The sequence below is a fragment of the Arctopsyche grandis genome, chromosome 6 (assembly GCF_051622035.1).
Source record: "Arctopsyche grandis isolate Sample6627 chromosome 6, ASM5162203v2, whole genome shotgun sequence".
NCBI classification, from domain to species: domain Eukaryota; kingdom Metazoa; phylum Arthropoda; class Insecta; order Trichoptera; family Hydropsychidae; genus Arctopsyche; species Arctopsyche grandis.
Genome location: NC_135360.1, coordinates 9,124,125 through 9,149,715, shown reverse-complemented (window position 1 = coordinate 9,149,715; position 25,591 = coordinate 9,124,125). Strand labels below are relative to the sequence as shown.

Sequence of the window (25,591 nt, the reverse complement as noted above, 5' to 3'; positions counted from 1 at the left end):
CGTTTACCATGCACCCTTTTTTTTTTGATCTTTCGACTTAAGATCTTTCGATTTTCGATCTTTGCGTTTTCGGGCATTTCACTTTCGGGCCCGTGAGGTAGACCCCATCTTACCATATATCAACTATCATAGGACATACTTACAGTACTGCTCACAGCCTACATATCCCCACACAAACTGATCAAAACACCAAAGTTTAAAGCACCTGGAGCTGGTAGGTGATGCAGTGTCACGGCCAGCGACCCACCAGCTAGCGGTCAGTCAACAAGAAGTCAGGGACTGGTCTGCCACTCGGCGACTGAACTCGAAAGAAAGTGCACGTGCATCCCAACAAGCCGATCTATGTTTCCGTGAACACTCCCCAACTCACCAAAATCGTACATTTTTAATTTAATCCAAACCACATCGATCGATCAAGATGAATCAAGTGGTGTGCGCGATCCTTGTTCTGGCGTCGTTGACAGGATGTGTCCAACCACAACAACGTAAGTGAAAGATTTATCACCTGCAAACTTGAACCGGCATTGTTGCTAAGAAACGATGCGTTTTATTTAATCATTGCTTTGTTTTCGATGCAAATATGCATACGTAATGTGCTGAAAAGGTCGCGTGAGGTGACTAAATCAATTTTTCATGGGTGAATGTTATTTCAGCGTTTGCATAACGAACTTGAACGGAAAAAATACATAAATATATATAGCGTGTGTTTGTCAAATTAGCTACATAGATAGTGAATTTTGAATATAGTTGGAGCTTTTTAGATTATATTCTCGTGACATGTTTTTTTATTATTTTTTATTCAAGCTAACTAACTGTACTTGACGTCATATACATACATACATACGTCAATCTAGCACATCTTGAATTTCACTTTACGTTTAATTTCGTCCTGTAATAAATGTTTACATAAAAGAAACAAACCCTAAAATCTTTTTAAGATAAGCAACTTATTAAAAAATTAAATCAAATAATATTAAATATTTTATTACACGTGCTGTAATATACATATTGTTGCTAACATTTCCAACTGTTAACCATTTAATTTTTTTTTACATATTTATTACCGGGCAAGATGGTTTTTGGCGTTACGGCTATTGTTAACTTCGTAGAAAAACCTTTGTTTTGTTCTCTTGCTTTCAACACTGTTGGAACTTGTATTGTATTTTGAGATGAAATCGCCCTAATGAGTAGAAATCGGATGGATGGTCATTAGTAGAGTACGGACCCAAAACGCACCGCTCATTGTTCAATTGTTGTAAATGCTTTGTAAAAAAGGTTCGGCAAACCTTTAACAATGCATTTACAATATTTGAACAATGAACGGCACTCTGGTTATCCGGGCTTTAGTCATTAGAGCTATGGCAAATAACAATACACGTTCCAACAGTGTCGAATGTAAGAGAGCAATAAAAAAAGTCTTTCAACCAAGTTAACAATAGCCATAACGCCTCAAAAGCAAATTGCCCTAATGACCATCCGATGTCCAATTATTATTATATCCAATATATTATTATTCAAGTCAAAATTCCTTAATTCACACTATAGATAATTTGATCTCCCTTTTGATTTGATATTTATATAATTCTATTGTATGTACATATTGAATTCATATGCATATGTATATATATATATATATATATATATATATATATATATATATATATATATATATATATATATATATATATATATATATATATATATATATATATATATATATATATATATATATATATATAGTACTAATAAATATGATGGGATAGTAACAATATTGACAAATTTACCTTTTAAATTTAGAATTCAATATTTAATTTAAAAAAAAGGCTAAGCAATGTCAAAAATTTTAAAAATAAAATCAATATCCAATTCATGCTCAGTGAATCCATTAGTTACATACATATGTACATTGGTGCGATTTTCATTTCTCATATTTTTTTGTATAGCACAATTGAATCCAACTAATTATTAAAATTATAAATCGCTACATACAATATATTTATATATAAATATATATAGGTATGTGTGAATATTTTATTCATGTACAACAATTAAATACAGCAACCCCAAGCTATTCATCATGGGCATCATTATATATGTATTTATCGAACCGCCATAAAAAGATTGCTTTTATGTAAAAAAAAGCATTATTAACTCTGTTGTACTCTTTCAAGTTCCGACAACTATCAATTGAAATGAGACTCAATGCCTTATGCGTTCGTCGAATGAAACGGTAGATTAACCTCACTGGGCCACAAATCAAGTTCAACGCCCCAATTCTACATCCAATTCCATGGAATACAAAACCGACTGTTCGACGGGTTTGGTCATTAAAGGAAAATCGAGTCGTAAATTGTAAAAACGACCAAGTAAACATCTATAAAAAAAAACACTCAAAATTACACACCTACATTCAAATCAGTCGAATTCAGTAAACGAACCCGATAATTATCTGGAAAATAAATAGAATATTATTTATTTACAACAAATTTCTTTATAAAAAAATAAAACAAAAAATTTTGTTCAATTAATTAATTTCAAATTTTATATCCATACATGAGAGACTTCAACGCGCTTTTAAAATCAAAACTAATATTTTAATATATTCACAATACATAACATTATAGAAACAAATCTTAACCATTCATTGAAACAAATTTGATTTCAAAATACATACATTTATTACATAAGCATTGCGTAGTAATACATACATATGTATGCACATAAATACAAGCTGTAAAACCCTAAAAAGTAGGTTCATCAATTTATTATATAATTTTTGATGCAATGTTTTCTATTTTATTTTTGTAATAAAAACGTTATGTCAAATGTAACATAATCAAAGCACTAGGCTAGAAAGTTATCATAAATTCAAGCTCACTTTCTCTCACTATTAAAGCATCAGCATGATAGTTCGAATTTCTGATTTCCACTTGTACAATTCACAATTAAAAATCATTTCAAAAATAACTAAACTTATATTTCATTACGTAAATTATTAATCGTACAATACAAAGAAATGTCCGCGTTTCACTTTATAATAATATAAATAAGTACATACATATTTAAGTCAGACAGCAAACAATGAACCGTTAAAGCAAATACGCTCGTCCCATATTTCGCACTTCACGTATTGATTTAAAACCAGGTCACTAGCTTAAGTAACAACAATAAAATCGGCGAAATGCTGTTTTCAAAGTTAAATTAACGAGTATATGCAAAGTGCTTTTGCCTGAGAATGAAATTATTTCCGCAATTGAAAGCAAGCCTTGACATTAAACTTGACATTCGCTCCAATACGATAATATTGTACATACATTCACTAACCAAAAATTCAAAAAAATTGTAATAAAGAGCGAAAGTAGAAAATTGAAGTTCAGTTTTCGAAAGCAACAATTCATCGACAGTTACATACATATATATGTAGATGACTTGAAACTTTCACGCAATTAAAAAAAATAATAATAATAAATAAACAAATAACCGAATTGTTCAATTTTTTAGCTTATTATATCGACAAATGCTACAAAGACGATCCACAAGTCAATGATTGCCTCCTGAGGAGCATGAACAAATTAGCAGAACACTTCAAAAGAGGAATACCTGAGCTCGGCATGACAGAAGTATTGAAACTTAATTAAAAATCAAACAATGACACCAAAACAGCACTTAACACACTATCTCTTGCTTTTAGGTAGAACCTATAGTCATAGATGAAATCGGAATAGCTATAGGCAGTGGACCAGATGGATATCGAGCTTCTTTCACAGACATAAATGCCTATGGAGTCAGCAACTTGACAGTAACTAATGTCAGGTAAAGATTTCGATTTTGAACTGTAGAGGTACTACACAAGTTTGATACATATAAAACTGGTTAAAAACACTATTCCAGTTGTACAGTTTTGTAAAGTTTCATTTTTATCCACTGGATTATTGGAAAACCAAAACATATTTACATACTTACATTCATAATGCAAGTACTAAATGATATGGTAACCAAGTAAACAAATACTATTATATGGATGCGGTGCATCCGCTCTAAAATCGCCAGACAAATTTAACGACAGATTAACGGACGGCTGCTTTAAATGCAATTCTCGTCTTCTCGAATGATAGATTGCACATCAGATGACGGGTAATCTTTCGATGTGCACAGATGCAATTATTAAAATTGAGTTGGATCTTTCAGGCGAGTTTAATAAGGCAAGATTCGATCAGTTGCCTTATTAAGTCGCCAGAAAGATCCAACTCAATTTTAATAATTACCATTTTAATAATTGCATCTGTGCACATCGAAAGGTTACTCGTCATCTGATGTGCAATCTATCATTCGAAAAAACGAGAATTACGTTTAAAGCTGCCGTTCTGTTAATCTGTCGTTCGTTTGTCTGGCGATTTTAGAGCAGATGCACCAAACCCCTATTATATTAATCCAAGATATCTTCCGGTGATTCATAAACTTTTAAGGCGAGTTCATATCAAATTTAGTCAAGATATTGTACATATTGTTATTAGAATGTGTGTAAATTTTCAATAAAATCCACTTAATAAAAGTGGGCCAAAAATTGATCATAAGATTTGTCCCAAATAAATGGAAATGTTAAAATATTAAAGTAAAAAAATTGACGAATAATTGCAACTTTTGTACATTTCAGGTCAGATTTGGATACTTATCAATTCCAAGTGACTATGGTAGTACCTAAGATCAAAGTGGCGGCTCGCTACAGATCTTCCGGAGTGTTGATATTAGTCAAAGCATCCGGCGGTGGAGACTATTGGGGAGAATACAGTGATTAATTTGTTTAATACGAATCATGTAATGATTTAAAATTGTTACTCAAGATTGGTTTATAATCTCTTAGGTGGTGTAAAAGCGAAGACATACTTCAGAGCGAGACCTCGAAGGGTTAATGGTGTCACATATTTAACATTAGAACAATTGAAAATGGACTTCAGTGTCAAAGATATCAAAATGGGAGTGGAAAACGTTCACAACGGGAATACTATACTACGTCAGTTTGTCTATTATGAAAAAATTTAAAATATCATATATTTTTAATGATTCTGAATGATGAGTCTATGTAATTATTTAAAATTTTCTTTCAGATGCTGCGCTAAACTTATTCATCAACACGAATGCGCAAGATTTGCTCAAAGAGATGAAACCCGATCTAAAGCGAAAGTTGGTGCAAATCATGTCAAACTTCATGAGTCGCTTAATGGAAAAAATTCCATACGATCATTGGATAGAATGAAACTATCCAAATTAACAATTTCACGAATAAAATTTTGTAAAAGTGAAATTATAAAAAAGACTTTACTTTTAATTATTTAAATATTTTGTTATACTTTTTAATTATAATAATAAAAAAATAAAACAAAAAATCAAAATTATACTCATTTTGCATGTGAGAATTCTATTGACACTAACAACTGAATGTATCTTCTTTTCGCAATTTAACCCATAACATTTAATAATAGTTTATTTAAATCGCTTTTTATTGCTCACTGTAAAAGTTTTCTTTTATATTGATCCAGAAAGATCTTGAAAATTCTTATTTTGGTTTCAGTTCTATTGGGAAAAAAAATTATATATAACATGTTTACAATTATTAATATAATAATTTTAAATGTTAAAACGGACAAAAATGGGTAAAACACAGACTTTTTACCAAAATATTCAGAGAGAACTTTTTTATCTAAGATCCAGAAATATTATTTGCTCATAAAATGATATTATAATAATAACATTTATTTAATGCTAATTTTATATTTTTTAGTTTAAAAAAAAAACATTCAATGTATTTTCAGGAGATTATTTTGTACTTTGTAAACACGCGTTTACACCCAAATCTCTTAATAGATTATTTTTAATTATTTTACTATCAATTTTATTGATAAAAATAAATATATAAAAAAATGATTAAAAGAAATAGTTAAAATTGTTATAAACTCATTTTTTAAATACAATACACGCCCCCCCCCCCCCTAGAAAGACATTCCTTACTGGTCAGAAATTTTACCCTCCCCCTGAGAAAAGCTGAAATGACGCCCCTTGCAAGAATCCTGCTCCACATATGTATACATATATTTATATCATTTTTAAGTTAATAAAAATCATTTAAAGTAAACCAAAAATAATACTAACATAAATTGGGTATGCATGACAATTCAGGTTGATATTGAAGTACGGTAACGTTGGAGTTCAAGGAGGTGATAGAAATAGTAAATAGAAATATTCAGTCGCTTTTGACATGGATTTGCTTACATTTCAGTCGGTAAATCTATATTACATTCCAAGTGATCAGTAGCGTGGTAGCGTGTAACCAGTAGCGTGGTCTAGTGGTGAATGTTGAATTATCTCGTACTTGATGTTACGAGTTCGATTCCCGCTAAGTCTCGCTATTGGCCAGACCTTGATTTGTCAAGGTCGATCGTTTCTTATCAGAATTTGCCAATTTTTCTGATTTTAATTGAAACGATTCCTGTAAAATTGGCGTTTCCTTCCCAATTTTCTGTTGCGAACCTTTAGTTATTGTTATATCTTAGGTTTCGCCATATTGCTCACCATAGATGTCTCTGTGGTTGTTTATCGAATATAAAATTCGTTTTGTTACATGAATGTTATTCATCGTTATTTATCGTATTAATACGATATTTGTAATATCTGACGATAGATGTCAGATATTGTTTAGATTGACATGTATCTATGTAATAATTATGTGGACCAGGAAGGCGCATTTGGGGTTTACCTGTTAAGCCTTCCTGGTATATTTGTATATACATATGTATGTAAAATAAAAAATAAATAAAAGTGTTAATGCCGTTCGTTCATGAGCGAACGGCGTTAACATGTTTGCTCATACACACATTATTAGTTTTAATTTAAGTGCTAATAGTCAAAAGCAATCAAAACTTCTAGCTGTCAAAACCTTTGAGATGCTAAAGCGCCAAGTATTTGAAATGGTAAATCCTATGGAACCGGCTTACAACGTTACTATAATTCTCGTTTCCGCTAATATTAAAAACATTGCAATCCAGGGTAAGCATACATATGTACATACATACATATGTACATATGTACATAGAGGATGGGACAAACGATTGAGAATACTTAAACTTATGCTTAATAAATTGTGCATGAAAAAACTAGTTCGTTTGTCAATCTGTTCTTTTGTGTACATCTGGTCAAATTAATTCGTGTATGAACAAACAAACTGTTCATGAAAAAGCGAAATGTACACAAATGAAACTGTAATACATATGTATGTATGTATGTATGTACAATCCAAGCTTCAATAATCAATCTTATTCCAAAACCATTCATTAATGTATCAACGTGCAAAACACTAATGTATATGAGTTATATTTGTATAGTCATCTAATGCAATCAAAAAAGTAATAATAAAAGCCTCGTAAAATATGAATTGGAGCATTGTCGAAATATACAAGGTTATCTCTGACGCAATTTTTGTACTTTAATTTGATGTAAATGGCATTCTATAAGGTATAATAATTATAAAAACGTTTCATAATCGCAATTCACTTGGGTACATGAATTGAGTTTAAATACAAGGAAATTTATTCAATTTTATAAGTGATTATATAATAAATTATCAAATATATATATATATATTACATACATAAGTAAATCTGAAAAAAAGTAATTTCTTTGAAAACCGTCTATGGTCTAAGTCAGTGGTTTTTAACCTTTTCGAAGTCACGATACACTTTTGATCATGAGAAAAAATGGCGGTGCACCTGAATTAAGCGGTCAAAAAAATGTGAACATAATTTTTATTATAAATTAAACAAATTACATAACTGTAATTAAAATTACTGTTATCAAAATGAAATTTATTTGATGTAAAAATAAATTAATGTGATACCTGAGATTGTCGGATTTCACAGATTTCAGAAATATTAGGTCGAATATTTGATATACAGCTACCCTAAATTCTTCGTCCAAATTCGTAAGTTTTTCTCGTTTTTTTAGTTTTTATATTAGTTATTGTTGAGAAACCGAGATCACAAATAGTATGATGTTGAAAACTGTAATAAAGTGTCCTCATGTGGAGAATTGGATATTCCATTTGGACAGAATTCCAAAATTCCTCCATAGTCATTTTCGGAAAATTTAATTTTTAGAGTACGATCCGTTCAAAAGGAGACCATTTCTTCTTCTTGCGGGTAGGAAAATCTGCATCTCAATGTATCAATCGTAGCAAATAGAAATCGTATCCAGTGATAATCTAATATATAATTTCGAAAGAGACTTTGTATGTAACTATTGTTGGTTCGTAGAATTCGTGACGTTCAATTTAATAAAAAAACAAATGAATATTCAAATAAATTTAATAAAATGTTTACTATTAGATTGGCCATGTTTAATCGGTTTATATTACAAATACCGAGCGAAGCCGGGTAAAACCACTAGTTTTCTATATTTAAGGAAGGAAAATAATGTGCAATATTTCTTCCAATAAAGTTATATGTTCTGTTATAGCGGAAACAATCTCCTCGCCAATGTTTTCGTTAGATGCAGGATACCTATCTACTTTATTTTTTTATATTATTTGATTTTTCCCAAGAGTTTTTTTTTCCGAAATCCTGTCAAAAAAATTTCGTTTTTTCCTTTTTGTTAACGTTATTTAAGTAATAAAAAATATCTGCTAAATATGCCATTTTAGCACACCTATCATCATTCTGAAGACATTTTACAAAATTACCCATATCTTTATCTTCTAAAAAGATTAACAATTCATTCTTAAGTTCTTTGAATAACCAGTAGCGTGGTCTAGTGGTGAATGTTGAATTATCTCTATCGCTAAGTCTCGCTATTGGCCAGACCTTGATTTGTCAAGGTCGATCGTTTCTTATCAGAATTTGCCAATTTTTCTGATTTTCATTGAAACGATTCCTGTAAAATTGGCGTTTCCTTCCCAATTTTCTGTTGCGAACCTTTATTTATTGTTATATCTTAGGTTTCGCCATATTGCTCACCATAGGTGTCTCTGTGGTTATTTATCGAATATAAAATTCGTATTGTCTACTGCCATGAATATAAAGAAATAGAATAAAAAAACTTGTCCTGTCGTACACTCAGTAAGTTCATTATTTTGTTTTCATCTATGAAATGAACGAATCCTATTTTCAGTATTTCGCGGATTTTTTCTATTTTTTTATCAATATCTTCGCGGTTGCGCTTGCATCAAGCTCACGGTGCACCGGTTAAGAACCACTGGTCTTAAGTCAAAATTTGATAGTTCCAAATTTGAAAACTATAGATTAAAATTACTAGTTAACTTAAATTTTGGATAAGTAATATATTATTAACATACGTAACAATCACAAATACAATTTTGATTAATTTTGTTGTCAGATTTTCACGTTCAAAGTCTTTTAGGTCAATTTTCAAGTTGACCTTTGAGTAGTATGCATTTATATGTTAGTGTGAAAATTACACTTGTGAATTTATATTTTTATGTAACCTTCGGTTCCACATCCTTATGAACCTTGAAAACTTGTCCAGTACATTTTAACTTCCTCTTATCAGCATCCCTTTCAAGGTGAGGATATCGTGTGATCAATGAACTTTTCAGCATTTCCCAATCTTTGAAATATTGAATTATCTTATTATATATTCCACAACTTGTCTGTTATTGCCGGTAATTATAGACGTGTGTCTATGATTTATCTGATAACGCCGTTTGAATTTTTATTATATTTTTTATTACACTAGTGATTTTGCAATATTATGCCTATATCAGACACGAACATATACATACATACATACATATGTACAGTTAAGCTAATGAAAAGCATAAAGAATAGCACATACAAAAGTATTTTGGAGCAAACAAATCGGCAAACATGTTTTTAGCAAATTTTTTGCCGTAGCTGTTTCTTAACGACTTGCAAATTGCTATAATAAAATAAATATATTATTATTATATTTATTTTATAATTTATATCTAATATATAATTTCGAAAGAGACTTTGTATGCATGTAAGTTTTGGTTCGTAGAATCCGTGACGTCATCGAACAAATCAAAGTTTCTATGCTGACGATATCGATATCGTTTTCAATTCCTTTTTCAGGTCCGCGTCCAGATTCGTCTTTCAGTTCCGAATGCGGATTCGTCCTTCAGTTCCGGAAAAAAAGAAACAAATTAATATTTAATATTGGATTAGCCTTATTTAAGCCGTTTTTATTTCAAATACCGTGCGAAGCCGGGTAAAACCACTAGTCTAATATATCATTTCAAAAGAGACTTTGTATCCATGCTTGTTTGGTTCGTAGAATCTGTTCAATTTAATAAAAAAACAAGTGAATATTCAAATAAATTTAAATAAAATAAAACTATTTAAATAAATGTAATCAAATGTTTACTATTAGATTTTAATTCAAAATACCGGTTTTAAATATACATATGTATGTAATTTGACTGTCGGAAAAGAATTTTACGAAATAACGAAGTGTGACTAATTGGTGTAGTTATTTGAAAAATTATTCAGTTTTATGTTAAGGCTATTATTTTCTTCTAAATTTAAAATTATTTTGTGTTCAATGTTTGTAATGGACAAAAAATTTCTTGCATTTGTATCGTTTAGGTACTGAAATATGTAATGTAGGGAGTGAAAAACCAATAAACACATATAAATTTTAAATTTTTATTTATGTATTTAATTACGAATTTATAAATTACGATTCCGGAAACAATTGCTTGTAAGTAAATTGGGAAACAATATTGTTAGCCAACCTCAGCATCAATCTGGACAACTCCTTTTCCAATGGTGGGATAAATTCTTTTGAAAGCAAATCGAAGTTTTCATTGATCACATTGTTGATAACAGCACCTAATACAATAGTATACACATACACATATATATAAATCATACGTAATGGACTTATAAATGGACGATGATTATAAGACGATCAGTGTGTGCTGAGAATAGTTATTGTCATAGTATTGTGTAAGTCCAACTGAAGTCAAAATAAACTGTGTCACATATGAGCTGACAACACAAAGCCTGAAGGCTGTCACATTTATTAAATCGTATTAAATACTATGTCTACTAAATCTAAGGGCTATGTGAAGGTTGTAAGATTGAAAAATCGAGGTCGTTTTTTAAAAAAAAGAAGAAAAAAAAACTATACACACTTTAGAAAATTGTCAAAGGATGGCCTAAATTGATTAAGAAATACAATCTTGTTTCCTGTCACTGATAATGTTGTATATTTTATAGAATTCATACAAAAAGGGACGACCTTGAGTAGGTTTCTTTTTGAGTGCCCTTCGTCTAAATTGTACTGTTGATTTTTATGGTTCAAAGATACAAGTCTGCAGTCTATGTACATGCATATGTATGTATGTAGGTCATGAATTGATATTAAATACATTGCGTTTTGTTTATAATTTACCTAAGCTTCGATCACCACCGAATAAGTTGTATAATTGCAAATTTCCTTTTCCAATTTCCATTTTCACTTTCATGGCGTTGATTTGGATATATTCGTGACCATCCCTTTTCACTATTTGACTATCCATTCTTACATATCCTACAGAATTAGCTGAAAGCGATCAAGCGTGATATTTTTATAATATAAAAGTCACATAAGAGAAATATCTGAGCTTATATGTATTGTGTGTTTAAAAAACTAGTTAATTCCTTACAGAAATTTCCCACAAATTTTCCATTTCCTTTGATTGGCAATAATAATATTCTCCCATCGACATTATATAAACCATTAATCATCAAATCTTTCAGTTTTAAATCAAAGTTGACCGTGTCCTTGTCAAAATTAACACTGAAAAGATTAACAAAGTGTTGTTGATATTAAAAATAATAAAAAATAAATTAAAATAAATAATATTCTTACTATAAATTGCGAAGGTCGAAATCACTACAGCCATATACGCTTATATTTTTTACATTAATTTCCAAGCCAACAGTTCTTAAACCATTACTTGGATTCAAAATAAGAGGTTCTCTCAGCATCAACGGTTCTATTGACGGTACCTTCAATTCAGGAATACCTAAAATTTTAAATGTAACATTAAAATACATACACAAGTGTTTGTAACTTCTATAGAAATACTACCTCGAGACAAATACGGTTTCAAGAACAATACGGATTTTTTTATACACCTCTGCAAATCAGGATCATTTTTATTACAAAGTTTGAGATATTCAGCTGAAAAAATATGGCAGTATTAAAATATTTTTTGATAATAATAGTGGTTAAAATTAATTTTTATATTTAAACTCACGAATTTCTTTCAAGCACAGTGTTGAACCAATTATTGATAATAATACGATTAATATTTTGGAAGACATGTTGCTTGTGCGCTTGTAGACGACTTTTCCGTTCGGTGATCAGATTCGAACTGGAGGAAATTCGATGGCAAAAGACTAAGGATACATTTGGCAATGAAATCCAAAACCAGAAAATGCGATGATACAAAAAAGAAATCGAAAATAAAATAACAACTACAACTTCTGTTAATGTGAGGAACCTTCGCCATGAACGACCATGATCGCTGAAAAGCATATCCATATATGTACATATGTATACATACATATGTACATATGTATAAAGTTTCTCAACTTTTCCGTTAATTATCCCATTTGAATGTCGTTCCTATATTATTGTGTATATTTTTGTTTAGTCAATGCATATATAATTACATATGTAGGTACATTCTCATCTGTTCATAATTTATCCATAATTTTTACCGAATTTTACAGTAAAAGTTCATTAGAACTCGATTCAAGTCACGATTTCAATTAATGTGTGACATAAAAGGAGGAGCTGTTTAAATCAAGGTCAGCTGAAAATTATGATCCAAGTGCTGAACACGTCCTGTAAGCTAATTCAACCAGTATTGTCTGTTACAGAACTGTGTTGTAAGTCAATTGCTAATGATATGCTTAGAATACTAATTGACGATTGTTCAAGGCCGTGTAGAAATTAATACAAAGTGTTTTTTTTATTATTTTTTTATTTAGTATAATTGCATTTTTTTGTATTTCATATTAACAACACTGTATTTACAATAATTGATTTTTTACTACCTATATAATAATAGCATATGCATTTAGAATGGCTTAAATTAAAATGTACAATTTAATAGAATCCAAATTTCAAACCGTAGCTTTATAAGTATTTCAATAGAAGGCACTAATAAAAAAGAGAAAACATAGTTAGGGTGACCATATTTCTCAAGACACAAAATGGGACCCTCTGCAAAAAAAAATTGCCCCCCCCCCCTATTTAAAATAAATTATAATTTTACATTCAAATAAGCATTAATATGTATTGTCAAGGAGTTACATATTTTTTTCAGAATGTAAAATGCTTGTGTGCAAGGAAAATAGAAACAAGATTAAAATATATATTCACATAAGGCTGATTTTTTCTTGGTACATGTAAAATCAACAAATAAAATAACTACAAATTTTCTAATAAGACATTCTCGTTTTCTTTTAATTGCAAAAATTATGTCCAATTGAAAATTGAGATTCTTTTCAATTTTCATTTCTTCTTTGTTGTGTTTTATACTACCAATGCCATGTTATGCCCGTTGAAATTTCAACAGTTGGTTTCGGAAACAAATTGATATATGATTTAAAATAAAGTTACAATACGTATAGTAATAATCAATCGGAATCGGAACTAAAACAGAAATCGGGAATCGGAACTGAAACAGGGATTGGTATCTGGAATTGAAAATGGAGTCCTTATCCGAAGCAAAAGAATCCGGAACTGAAAGAGGAATCTGGATACGGAATTGAAAATAGAATAGGCAACCGGAACTGAAAAAAGATCGAGATCCGAAACCGAAAAAGGAATATATATATATATATATATATATATATATATATATATATATATATATATATATATTTATATATATATATGTATGTAAATATATATATATATATATATATATTTGACACATAAGTTAAAATACATATTACTATTTTAAGGATTGTCATTATGAGTTTCTTACATTGAAATAGCCAGGTTTTTACTAACCTCTTATTTCCGGCAATAATTGATCATATGTATATTGTGCTAAGAATGCATTTAAATGTTCCTTGATTTTCAGGTTAAAAAAATTTTGCATATCAGAATTGATGGATTTCGTGTATTTCGAAAGTTTAGTGTTGATTTTAACGTTCACTTGTTTGTCTGCAAACCAAATTACAATTATTTTTTTTTAAATTAAGTAAAGCTATTTAAATGCAATTTTACTCACCGATTATATTACTTAATGGGTAAATTTTGGAAAAATGTACATCACCACTCTCATATAATAAATCGACTTTAACGTCTGTTGCATTAATATATTTTTTACTATCGTTTTCATACGTTGCAAAGTCAATACTGGCATTTATGTAGAAATCTGTAATTTCAGTTTTCAATTAAAGTTATTAAACTAAAATATTTCTAACATGTATTTAGATTATCCAAACTCACTCAGCAATCCGGTGACGTTTCCAGTTGAACTTATTTTTGAAAATGGGTATTCTCTTAATATTTCATAATGTCCTAAAACTTCAAAAGGTCCAATGATGCCATTGATTAAAGTATTTTTTAAATCGCTTTCGTTAAAGTGCATTCTGAAGAAATAATAAAAATATCAAATTATAATATTTTGACACAAATAGAAACCGTCACAGAAAGATAATCTCACTTTATATTTTTCACATCATAATTGTAGCATCTTAGTAAGTCCAACTTTGTTAAATTCATAAAAGTTTCTCTTTTGGAATCGATCCTGACATCTTTCAATAAATCGTCACAATTTAATTGGCTGATATTCGGTATTGAGTAATTTAAATCACCTGGTTTAAAGTACATATTTTGGAGTGTTTTTACTTATAATAATATAATATTTGCATACGTATTGTATATGCAGTAAAATAATAATTTTAAAATGGAATGAATTACCTGTATGAAATTTTGGTGCCAAGGCATTCATGGAATTTTTTATGCAGTCATTTATTTCGGGAGAATCTCTATTACAGATTTTTAAATATGGAGCTGAAATTGAATTCTAATATCTTTATTTGCAATAAAATATGACACTGAAATTAAATATATACATATTAAGAGGATAATTAATTATTGATAGATCCAGTACAGTAATTTTGATAAAGTTTAACTGATATATAAATAGAATTTATACTTTTATAAAGTTGAAACAAAATAACAAACTGAAATGTCAGATTAACCTCAATCATGAACATTTTCACTTCGAGCCCTGATTAGAATACATTAATCCAGCGATTTCCAAACTGGAAGGCGTAGACTAGTATGAAGAAGGCGCAAAAGTTAGTTAATTGTTTACTGGTTACAAGAGAAAATTCACTAATAATTAAGATACTGACGATAATTCAAGTAAGTAAAGATAGTAAGGAATATAAGCGACTAAGAACAAGGAAGTAGAAAAATCAAGACAAGAAAATGCGATTCATCCCATTAATCAATGAGATTCATTTATGACATCTATGTTTGTACGTAATAACAGTAAATGAAGCTTTGTGATCATGCAAAAATTCTAATTCGAGATTTTGACTGATTCGAACTCAGAATCGATCATTGATCACGTTTCCATGATCTAGAAAAAATGTGTGTGTCTGTGAATTTTTTGAACACCGTTCATCCTATCCAACTGAAACTTAGTATCGGTACCTGAATTTCTTATCAATATGACGTTAATTGTTTTCACATTTTTAACTGACCCGAAATGGTACCTCCCCTTATAGGTGACCTCTTTTTTTACGTTATAGAAATTATAAATTTCATACCCTGATATTTTAATAATATTTTTACCTCGACGGGAAGTACATAGTACTTTTAATCTAGAGAATCGAGGTTTTATGATTTTCTCATAAACCTTTTGATTTATTGAACTGAAATTTCATATCTAGAAGTTTAAGCTTACAAGTTATGTATATATAAAATTTGATGAACATACGCCAACCGGAAGTGGCGGTTTACTAGTTTTTTCGACCCCTTTAACATGTGTGCTCTTCACGAGAAAATTCAAGTATATTACTTGAATTCAAGTATATTACTTGTGATGAAAATAAAAAATCAAAATCTCATGTTCGAATTTTCGCATGATCACAAAACTTCATCTATTGTTACTACGTACATAGATAAAGTAAAAATGATTAAATTTAATATACCGAAAGTGGGAGAGAAGTCAAAAATGTTGTGACTTTGTAGTAATTTTGTTTAAAACAATATTTAATTTGTTTTTCTTTTGACCTTTAATATTATTTTTATTTTCTTTATATTTAATGTGTATAATATTTATTGTGATTATAAGTAATAAAAAAATTTGAACAAAATCCGACAACCGGAATTAGAACTTTTGTCTTGTGTAAGTTTTCCTACATTTGCGCTCAATTTATATCGAAAATGCTCTCATAGCCGGTGTGTGAGAACGTGTATGTATGATAAATTATCGATTTTTTTTTGTAACTTTCTTATATTCCTCTAATACATAGAAAAAGTCATGGATTGGTCACATCTGAATTTTTTCAAATTTTCTTAATTTCTTTTTCGAATTTGTTTAATTTCTAAGTAGAAATAAATTTGGAAACCACTGTAATAATCGAAAGTATAACATTTGTATGTAGATCTTAACTAACCACTAATAGACTCTTGAACGGAATTTGTATATAATTATTCGGTTTTTGAATGTCGCAGTCAAGTTTTATCATAATCTTAAAAACCAATATGACAAATTCGAAAAACTAGGTGAAATATTATGTTTATTTAATTTTTTAAGTTCACTAATGAATGGCTCAATAATTAAAATTTGAAAAAACAACACATTTCACAATAATTAATATTACATATGTATGAATTTGATTTCATTGATTCATTTACACAAATATTGAAATGTAATATTATATGTATGTATGTATGTATATAAAACAATGACCGTTCGTTGTGTGTGTGTGTGTAATTTTATTCTGATTGGCTGTCGTCAAATTCTTTTGATGATTCTGATTGGCTGTTGTTTAATATTCAAATAATTTTAAAACAAAAATGAATGTTTACTATTATTAGATAGGCCATGTTTATTGCGGTTTATTTTATTAATATGGAGCGAAATAAGATGGTACTACTAGTAATATATAAATTATGATATTTACGCAATTCCTTGGCGAAGATCGGAACGAAGCAAATGATAGTCAAATATAATATTTCTCTCATTTTGTCAACTAATTTATCATTTATTATACGACTGCTCCGTACAAATACAAATAACAATATGACATTGGGGAAAATAAGACGATATTAAATGACGGGTCACTTACATGAATACATATAAAAAAATATATATAGCGATAAAAACGTAAGATAATGAAACTTAAGATATAAAAATAACATAAATATAATTTCAACATATTTTCCACACTTAAAATAAATACGATTTCAAAAACACATTTTTACAGGATAGTTTTTTTACAGAAACGCCTCCCCCACCTCCTGATATGCCTTCTCGCACCCCATGGGATGTACGCACCCCCGGTTAAGAACCACTGTTCTATACGAAGATATCTGTTTATTAAACAATTTTTTACTGAAGCAAACGAGAAAAAAATGCTAATAACTATGTATGACAGCGATACAAATTGAGCGCAAATGTATGGAAACTTGCACAAGACAAAAGTTCTATTTCCGGTTGTCAGATTTTGTTCAAATTTTTTTTAATACTTATAATAACTATCAGTATTATACACAATAAATATCAAGAAAATAAAAATAATTTAAAAGGTCAAAAAAAATAATGAAATATTGTTTAAAAAAAAATACTACTTCTGGTTTACGAATTCAGACCAGAAAGTTAACAGCTCAAAGTTAGTACATAAATAATACAAATATATATAAATTTTCAGCTTAATACGTTGAGAGGTGTGGACAGAATCCAGGCGACAACGTTTTTGACCTTTCTAGGTTAAAAAAATCCCACTTCCGGTTTATTAAATTTAGTAATTTTTTTATTTTTATCACATTGATACAAGAATTATACTTGCATTTTTTCGTGAAGACCACACATGTTTAAGGGGTTGAAAAAAATAGTGGAAGAAAAATCGAACAAGAGTAAACTGCCACTTTCGGTTGAGGGATGATTTCCAAATTTTATACATAACTTGGTATTACGCTTAAACTTGTAGATATGAAATTTCAGTTCAATAAACCAAAAGGTTTCTGAGAAAAACATAAAAAAACCTCGATTCTCTAGAGTAAAATTACTACTTCTGGTTAAAATATATAAATAATATATATAATATATAAAAATATAACGATAAAAATATTTTTAAAATATTAGGGTATAAAGCTTATTATTTCTATTACATATAAAAAAATTTAATCCGATTAAGTTTGTGGTTTGGGAGATAATTGAATTCAAAAACTAAAAAAAAGAGGACACCTATGTATAAGGGGAGATACTAGGGATCCCAAATATTCTTCGACTTCAACTATTCGAATATCAAATAGTAAATCAAGAGCTATTCGAATATTCGAATATATTCGAAAATTAAAAAAAAAGGTAATTACATATGTACTACGCATAAATTACATTTATATATGTAATATATTACAATTAATAAATAAAATGTGCCTTGAAATATTACGCAAGCAGGGTTTCTTAACCGGGCAGCAATTTTTTTTTCAAAAAGTTTTTTAACTATCCAAACTCTTACGTATGCAGGGTTTCTAAACTAAAGTTCGCAAATCGTCACTATAGGCTTTGCTTTTGATAAAAAAAAATGGGAGAGTATTTGGTTTTCGATTTTTTCCCCGAAAATTTTGTTTTCAAATCCTACGTATTCAGGGTTTGTCAACTGAGTTCCGCAAAAAATATTTCTTAAAAAGAGTTTCGACACCGGGATAGACAGAATTTTTTTTTACATGTGAACAGATTCTAGACCAAGGTTCGCAAGCCCGTCTTCATGGGTTCTGCTATTCATATCTAACAAGTACGCGTATATGTATGTATGTACGTATTTATCGACCATTGATTTAAATTATCGTGCATTTCAATAGGTGACCATATCGTGCATTTCAACCAATTGAAAAAATATGCAGTTGCTGTTCGTACTACTTAATTTTCTGGTCTTCATATTCACGCTTCTCGTATTTCAAATATACAAATAATAACAATTGTTCCATAATTTAAAATTTAATATGCATTACTTTGTAACATATATTAGACTGTTTGCCGAAAACTTTGCGAACTTAACTTTTATACCTGCCACTCGAACCGTATTTCCGAAATTTCATTCATTAAAAACATGGAGTACAAGATTTACAATCTTTTATTAGACCTAATCCACCGCTGCATTTTAATTTTGCCCGCCGTTCGACCGTTTCGTAAACATAAAGTTATTTCTATGTTTTATTTATATCTTATTAACTATCTAATATATAATTTCGAAAGAGATTATATATTAGATAGTTAACTATGTACATACATACATATGGTAGGTGTATTGGGAACATTGAAAACAAATCAAAGTTTCTATGAAGACGATATCGATATCGATATATGTAGTATCGATACCGTAACATAATTTCCGGGGAAAAAATCGAAAACCAAATATTCTCCCATTTTTTATAAAAAACAAAGCCCATAGTGACGATTTGCGAACCTTAGCTTAGAACCCATGCATACGTAAAATTTTGAATACCTAAAAGGCAAAAATTAAAAAACTATTTGAAAAAAGAAATTTGCCGTCCGGTTTAGAAACCCTGCTTAAGAATAAATTTTTGCGGCCTTAATTCAGAAACCCTGCTTGCGTAAAATTTCGTAGACCACAGTGAGAAAATCATAAAGGCACAAAGAGAATCAAATAAATTTATTCGCACTTTATGAAATTATCCTATAGATATGGCCGACAATACCAATAGAGTAATTATTTTCAAAAACGCATTTAAAACTTATCGAAAAAATTGATTTTGCTCTGAATTGTCGTTGTGCTGAATAGTCCATGCGCTGAATTTTCATCCGCTGAGTTGTCGTTGCGCTGAGTTGTCTGCGCCGAAAGGTCGGAGCTAAATTGGTTTGCGCTGAGATGTCGGTGCGCTCAAATCTGTGGTGTGCTAAAATCTAAGCATGCAACATGCTTAGATTTTATTTGATTTTGTAATTTTCAATTATTTTCTAATTGTTGTATTATCTTTAAATTGTATGTGTTTACATATATGTATTTTAATAAAATTTATGGTAGTTAAGTTTATTATTTATGTAAAATTGAAGTCTAATAAAAATAGAAGCTAAAATAACGTTAAAATTTTGCATTTTTAATGCTCTAAAACGCTAATGCACAATTAAAATGCTAAAATCGACAAAAAATACGTGTCTATAACTATGAATGCAGCATGAAAACGGAATGTATTAATTTAAAATCTTTTTTTTTTTGAGATAATATTAATATGACATTTTAATTCAATGCAGAAATTGTGAAAAAGTATAAATGATTGATGAATATAATTATACGAATTTATAAGTTATAGAATCCTTTAAATTTTTCTTAGCTATTCCTGTAGTATTTGTATTTTAAATTTTAAATTTGACACTTTACTGGAAATATTACTATTTTTTAAAATATTCCTAGATATGCATCTCTCACATTTAAAAATTTTGTTTTTGTGGAGCACTCTGTTGATCTTCACGGGATGGCGATTTAATTCCTGGTAGTAATTGATCATATGTATATTGTGCTACGAAATCATTTAAATATTCCTTGATTTTCACATTAAAAAAATTTTCCATTTCAGGATTAATGGATTTTGTGTATTTCGAAAGTTTAGTGTTAATTTGTTTATCTGAAAAACGAATAACAATTATTTTTTTTTTAATTAAGTTGAGCTGTATAAATGCAGTTTTACTCACCAACTATATTAATGTTGGTAAAATGTACATCACCACTCTTATATAAAAAACCGACTTTAACTTCTGTTGCTTTAATATATTTTTTACTATCGTTTATGTACGTCGCAAAGTCAATATTGGCATTTATGTAGCAACCTGTAATTTTAGTTTTTAATTAAAGTTATTAAACTAAAATATTTCTAACATGTATTTAGATTAAACAAACTCACTCAGCAATCCCGTGACGTTTCCAGTTGATTTAAGTATTGGAAATGTGAAATAATAAGAATAAAATCTTATTATTTCAAAAATTCCTAAAACTTCAAATTGTCCAATGATGCCATGGATGAAAATATTTTTTAAATTGCCATCATTGAAGTGCATCCTAAAGCAATAATAAAAATATCAAACTATAATATTTTGAAAAAAATAGAAATCGTCACAGAAAGATAATCTCACGTAATATTTTCCACATCATAATTGTAGCATCTTTGAAGGTCCAACTTTGTAAAATTCATAGAAGTTTCTCTTTTGGAATTTATCTTGACATTTTTCAATATATCGTCACAATTTATATGGCTGATATTCGGTATTGAGTAATTTAAATCACCTGGATTAAAGTATATATTTTGGAGTATTTTTACTTATAATAATATAATATTTGCATACATGTTGTATATGCAGTAAAATATCAATTTAAAAATTAAATGAAATTACCTGTTTGAAATTTTGGTGCCAAGGCTTTTATGGAATTTTTCATGCAGTCATTTATTTCGGGAGAATCTCTATTACAGATTTTTAAATATGGAGCTGAAATTGAATTCTAATGTCTTTATTTGCAATAAAATATGACACTGAAATTAAATATATACATATTAAGAGGATAATTAATTATTGATAGATCCAGTACAGTAATTTTGATAAAGTTTAACTGATATATAAATAGAATTTATACTTTTATAAAGTTGAAACAAAATAACTAACTGAAATTTCAGATTAACCTCAATCATGAACATTTTCAATTCGAGCCCTGATTAGAATACATTAATCCAGTGATTTCCAAACTGGAAGACGCAGACTAGTACGAAGAAGGCGCAAAAGTTAATTAATTATTTACTGGTTACAAGAGAAAATTCACTAATAATTAAGATACTGACGATAATTCAAGTAAGTAAAGATAGTAAGGAATATAAGCGACGGGGAACAAGGAAGTAGAAAAATCACGACAATAAAATGCGATTCATCCCATTTATCAATGAGATTCAAGAGTACTACATTTTATGCTGGCTCGGAAAGACCAATGTGTTTGCTCTGTACAAAAGTTTTGTCTGCAAATAGGACCTAGAAACTATGCATTCTGATTAGGTTGGTAAACCCTTATAATTTATTTAAAGAAAATTAGGTCTGTTTAATAAACAAAAGCAAACTTTCAAGAAAATAGTTTCTTTTCCATCAAATGCATTGCAAGCATCGTACAACGTTTTTCACAGAATTGCAAAATGTTAAAAACCACATACAATATTAGAGACACCAGTTTTGTTAACAGTTCGACGATTCATATGCGAAACATTTGGAATAACAATTTTATTGTTTTGTCAATAATATTTGTATATTTTGTATTAATACATCTTTATCACTTAAAATAAGTTTGTATTATTTAATGTATTAAAGATGGAGGGGGGGGGGAAGCACCAAGATTAGATTTTTACTTTATCTATTTATGTACGTAGTAACAAAAGATGAAGTGATCATTAGAAAATTCTAACTCGCGATTTTGACTGATTCGAACTCAGAATCGATCATTGATCACGTTTTCATAATCTAGAAAAAATGTGTGTGTGTGTCTGTGAATTTTTTGAACACCGTTCATCCTATCGAACTGAAACTACGGTAACTGAAATTCTTATCAATACGACGTAAATTTTTTTTTTAATTTTTAGCTGACCGGAAATGGTATCCTCTTTTTTAATTCAATTAACCAAATCAGACCTTTTTGAAATTTTTTTACATGAATTAGAAATTATAAATTTCATACCCTAATATTTTTACCTCAACGGGAAGTAGTACTTTTAATCTAGAGAATCGAGGTTTTATGATTTTCTCATAAACCTTTTGATTTATTGAACTGAAATTTCATATCTAGAAGTTTAAGCTTACAAGTTATGTATATATAAAATTTGATGAACATACGCCAACCGGAAGTGGCGGTTTACTAGTTTTTTCGACCCCTTTAACGTGTGTGCTCTTCACGATAAAATTCAAGTATATTACTTGTATCAATGTGATGAAAATAAAAAATCAAAATCTCATGTTCGAATTTTCGCATGATCACAAAACTTCATCTATTGTTACTACGTACATAGATAAAGTAAAAATGATTAAATTTAATATACCGAAAGTGGGAGAGAAGTCAAAAATGTCGTGACTTTGTAGTAATTTTGTTTAAAACAATATTTAATTTGTTTTTCTTTTGACCTTTTAAATTATTTTTATCTTCTTTATATTTAATGTGTATAATATTTATTGTGATTATAAGTAATAAAAAAAATTTGAACAAAATCAGACAACCGGAAGTAGATTTTTTGTCTTGTGTAAGTTTTCCAACATTTGCGCTCAATTTGTATCGAAAATGCTCTCACAGCCGGTATGTGAGAACGTGTATGTACGTTAAATCATTTAATTTTGTTTTTTAACCTTCTTATATTCCTCACATACAAAGAAAAAGTCATGGATTGGTTACATCCGAATTTTTTTCATTTGAAAAAAATTTGGAAACCACTGCAATAATCGAAAGTAGAACATTTGTATGTAGATCTTAACTAACCACTAATAGTAACTCTTGAACGGAATTTATTTAACTATAAATTATTATTCAGTCTTTGAATGTCTCAGTCAAATTTTATCAAAATCTTAAAAACCAATATGACAAATTCGAAAAACTAGGTGAAATATTATATTTATTTAATTTTTTAAGTTCACTAATGAATGGCTCATTAATTAACATTTGAGAAAACAACATACATATTTTACAATAATTAATTTTACATACATACATATGTATGAATTTGATTTCAATGATTCATTTACACATATATTGAAATGTAATATTATATGTATGTATGTATATAAAACAATGACCGTTCATTGTGTGTGTGTGTGTATTTTTATTCTGATTGGATGTCATCAAATTCTTTTGACGATTCTGATTGGCTGTTGTTTAATATTCAAATAATTTAAAAACAATAATGAATGTTTACTATTAGATAGACCATGCTTAAGCGGTTTATTTGATAAATATGGAGCGAAATAAGATGGAACTACTAGTAATATATAAATTATGATATTTACGCAATTCCTTAGCGAAGATCGAAACGAAGCAAATAATAGTCAAATATAATATTTCTCTCATTTTGACATCTAATTTATCATTTATTATACGACTGCTATATACAAATACAAACAACAATATGACATTGGGGAAAATATGGACGATGTTAAATGACGGGTCACTTACATGAATATACATATAAAAAAAGAGCGATAAAGACATATGATAATGAAACTTAAGATGTTAAAATAGCATAAATATAAATACAACATGTTTTCCACACTTAAAATAAATACGATTTTCTTCAAAAACACATTTTTACACAATACGTATACATATATGTATGTAGATAATTACATAGTAGTGAGTATGTACATACATATGTATGTACGTATGTACATATGTGTATGTAGTCATAGCTTGAAATGTATATTTTCACAAATGGGAGTGCTTTATAATTTTCAAAACATGCTTTTTTATTTTTTTATAGTACATAATATAAAAATTTGGAGCCCTATTTTTTTTTTTATTAAAATTAGTTTTTTTTATTCAAAAAAGATATTACACGTATAATACTTGCAGTCAACAATTGCAATCAGGGACCCGAACCGAAAACCGAAATCCGAACTAACCGTAATTTTTACGGGAATGAAAACCAAAACAGAGCCGATATTATTTTGCGGTTCGTTTTTTCGGTTCGGTAAAATTAATATATACAAAAATTTTTTTTTTAATTTTTTACAATTTGTTTGAAAACATTCAGTAATTTTTTTTGGGAATGATGGAATTATTTATATATTTATTTATTAGAATACATGGGTAAGGTGGCAAATCTGATAGGCCCAAGGGGATTGGTTTAGTATAGATAATGAAATAAAATAATAATACTCATAACATTAATAAGATACAAGACAAAAAAAAAACACTATAAAGGATATGACATAAGAGAGAATACCAAAAGATACAAAGAATAAATATTCAAGATAAAAAATACCTGGAACAGTAACCTATTAAGCAAAAATATAGAAAATATATTGGAAAAGAAGAATTACGGAAATCCTTTAAGTTTAAGAAATACATCTAGCTTTTTTTTTAAAATATTAATTCTTTCAGAAATTACTACGTTATTGGGACTTTTCCAAACTGAAACCACTCTGTTGGAAAAGAAGGAATCTCTGATCAATTTATTCGATTTTTCTTTTTGGAGTCTAAGGGAGTGAGTGACCTCTGAGATGAGATGAGTGTTTTCATTGAATGTAATAAGTTTGGACATATCACAATTATAATGATTATTTAATATTTTAAAGGCTTCAATTAAGTCGCCTCTTATTTTTCTCGTGTCCAATCTAGTG

The 25,591-nt window shown here is 28.9% G+C and overlaps 3 protein-coding genes across 6 annotated transcripts; 1 reads left to right on the top strand and 2 right to left on the bottom strand.

Moving 5' to 3' along the window:
• Positions 1–289: 289 nt before the first annotated feature.
• Jhbp2 (Juvenile hormone binding protein 2) lies at positions 290–5,359 on the top strand. The gene is made up of 6 exons (XM_077432943.1): positions 290–485; positions 3,502–3,620; positions 3,692–3,813; positions 4,655–4,788; positions 4,862–5,011; positions 5,106–5,359. The coding sequence occupies exons 1-6, from the start codon at positions 419–421 to the stop codon at positions 5,252–5,254; spliced, it is 741 nt and encodes a 246-aa protein (XP_077289069.1). The 5' UTR covers positions 290–418; the 3' UTR covers positions 5,255–5,359.
• Positions 5,360–10,660: 5,301 nt separating this feature from the next.
• On the bottom strand, positions 10,661–17,309 carry LOC143913463 (uncharacterized). Its single transcript, XM_077433281.1, has 11 exons — positions 17,184–17,309; positions 14,962–15,054; positions 14,705–14,855; positions 14,488–14,630; positions 14,267–14,413; positions 14,044–14,199; positions 12,106–12,198; positions 11,884–12,040; positions 11,678–11,811; positions 11,425–11,574; positions 10,661–10,859 (listed from the first exon to the last, which is right to left on the bottom strand). Exons 1-11 carry the CDS (start codon positions 17,242–17,244, stop codon positions 10,705–10,707), a joined length of 1,440 nt encoding a protein of 479 aa, XP_077289407.1. The 5' UTR covers positions 17,245–17,309; the 3' UTR covers positions 10,661–10,704.
• A 1,637-nt stretch (positions 17,310–18,946) lies between these two features.
• LOC143913464 (uncharacterized) lies at positions 18,947–24,429 on the bottom strand. 4 transcript variants are annotated; one of them, XM_077433282.1, is made up of 7 exons: positions 24,260–24,404; positions 21,629–21,721; positions 21,371–21,521; positions 21,142–21,296; positions 20,933–21,067; positions 20,670–20,865; positions 18,947–20,146 (listed from the first exon to the last, which is right to left on the bottom strand). In XM_077433282.1, the coding sequence occupies exons 1-6, from the start codon at positions 24,318–24,320 to the stop codon at positions 20,672–20,674; spliced, it is 789 nt and encodes a 262-aa protein (XP_077289408.1). In that variant the 5' UTR covers positions 24,321–24,404; the 3' UTR covers positions 18,947–20,146; positions 20,670–20,671. The 4 variants fall into 4 exon arrangements, with proteins under 4 accessions (XP_077289408.1, XP_077289411.1, XP_077289412.1 ...); XM_077433285.1 differs by having other exon boundaries at positions 19,880–20,162; XM_077433286.1 differs by having other exon boundaries at positions 19,881–20,129.
• Positions 24,430–25,591: the final 1,162 nt, after the last annotated feature.

Bases quoted from the DNA above. Each gene is read 5' to 3' on its own strand.
- Jhbp2 (XM_077432943.1), top strand. From the start codon at position 419: ATGAATCAAGTGGTGTGCGCGATCCTTGTTCTGGCGTCGTTGACAGGA. The intron at 3,621-3,691 runs GTATTGAAACTT...TCTTGCTTTTAG, and splicing joins CTGAGCTCGGCATGACAGAA to GTAGAACCTATAGTCATAGA. The intron at 4,789-4,861 runs GTGATTAATTTG...ATAATCTCTTAG, and splicing joins AGACTATTGGGGAGAATACA to GTGGTGTAAAAGCGAAGACA.
- LOC143913464 (XM_077433283.1), bottom strand. From the start codon at position 24,320: ATGAGAGAAATATTATATTTGACTATTATTTGCTTCGTTTCGATCTTC. The intron at 21,522-21,628 runs GTAATTTCATTT...ACTTTAATCCAG, and splicing joins GGCACCAAAATTTCAAACAG to GTGATTTAAATTACTCAATA. The intron at 20,866-20,932 runs GTGAGTAAAACT...TTCGTTTTTCAG, and splicing joins TACCAACATTAATATAGTTG to ATAAACAAATTAACACTAAA.
- LOC143913463 (XM_077433281.1), bottom strand. From the start codon at position 17,244: ATGAGAGAAATATTATATTTGACTATCATTTGCTTCGTTCCGATCTTC. The intron at 14,200-14,266 runs GTGAGTAAAATT...TTTGGTTTGCAG, and splicing joins CCCATTAAGTAATATAATCG to ACAAACAAGTGAACGTTAAA. The intron at 10,860-11,424 runs GTAAATTATAAA...CTATTGTATTAG, and splicing joins CGGTGGTGATCGAAGCTTAG to GTGCTGTTATCAACAATGTG.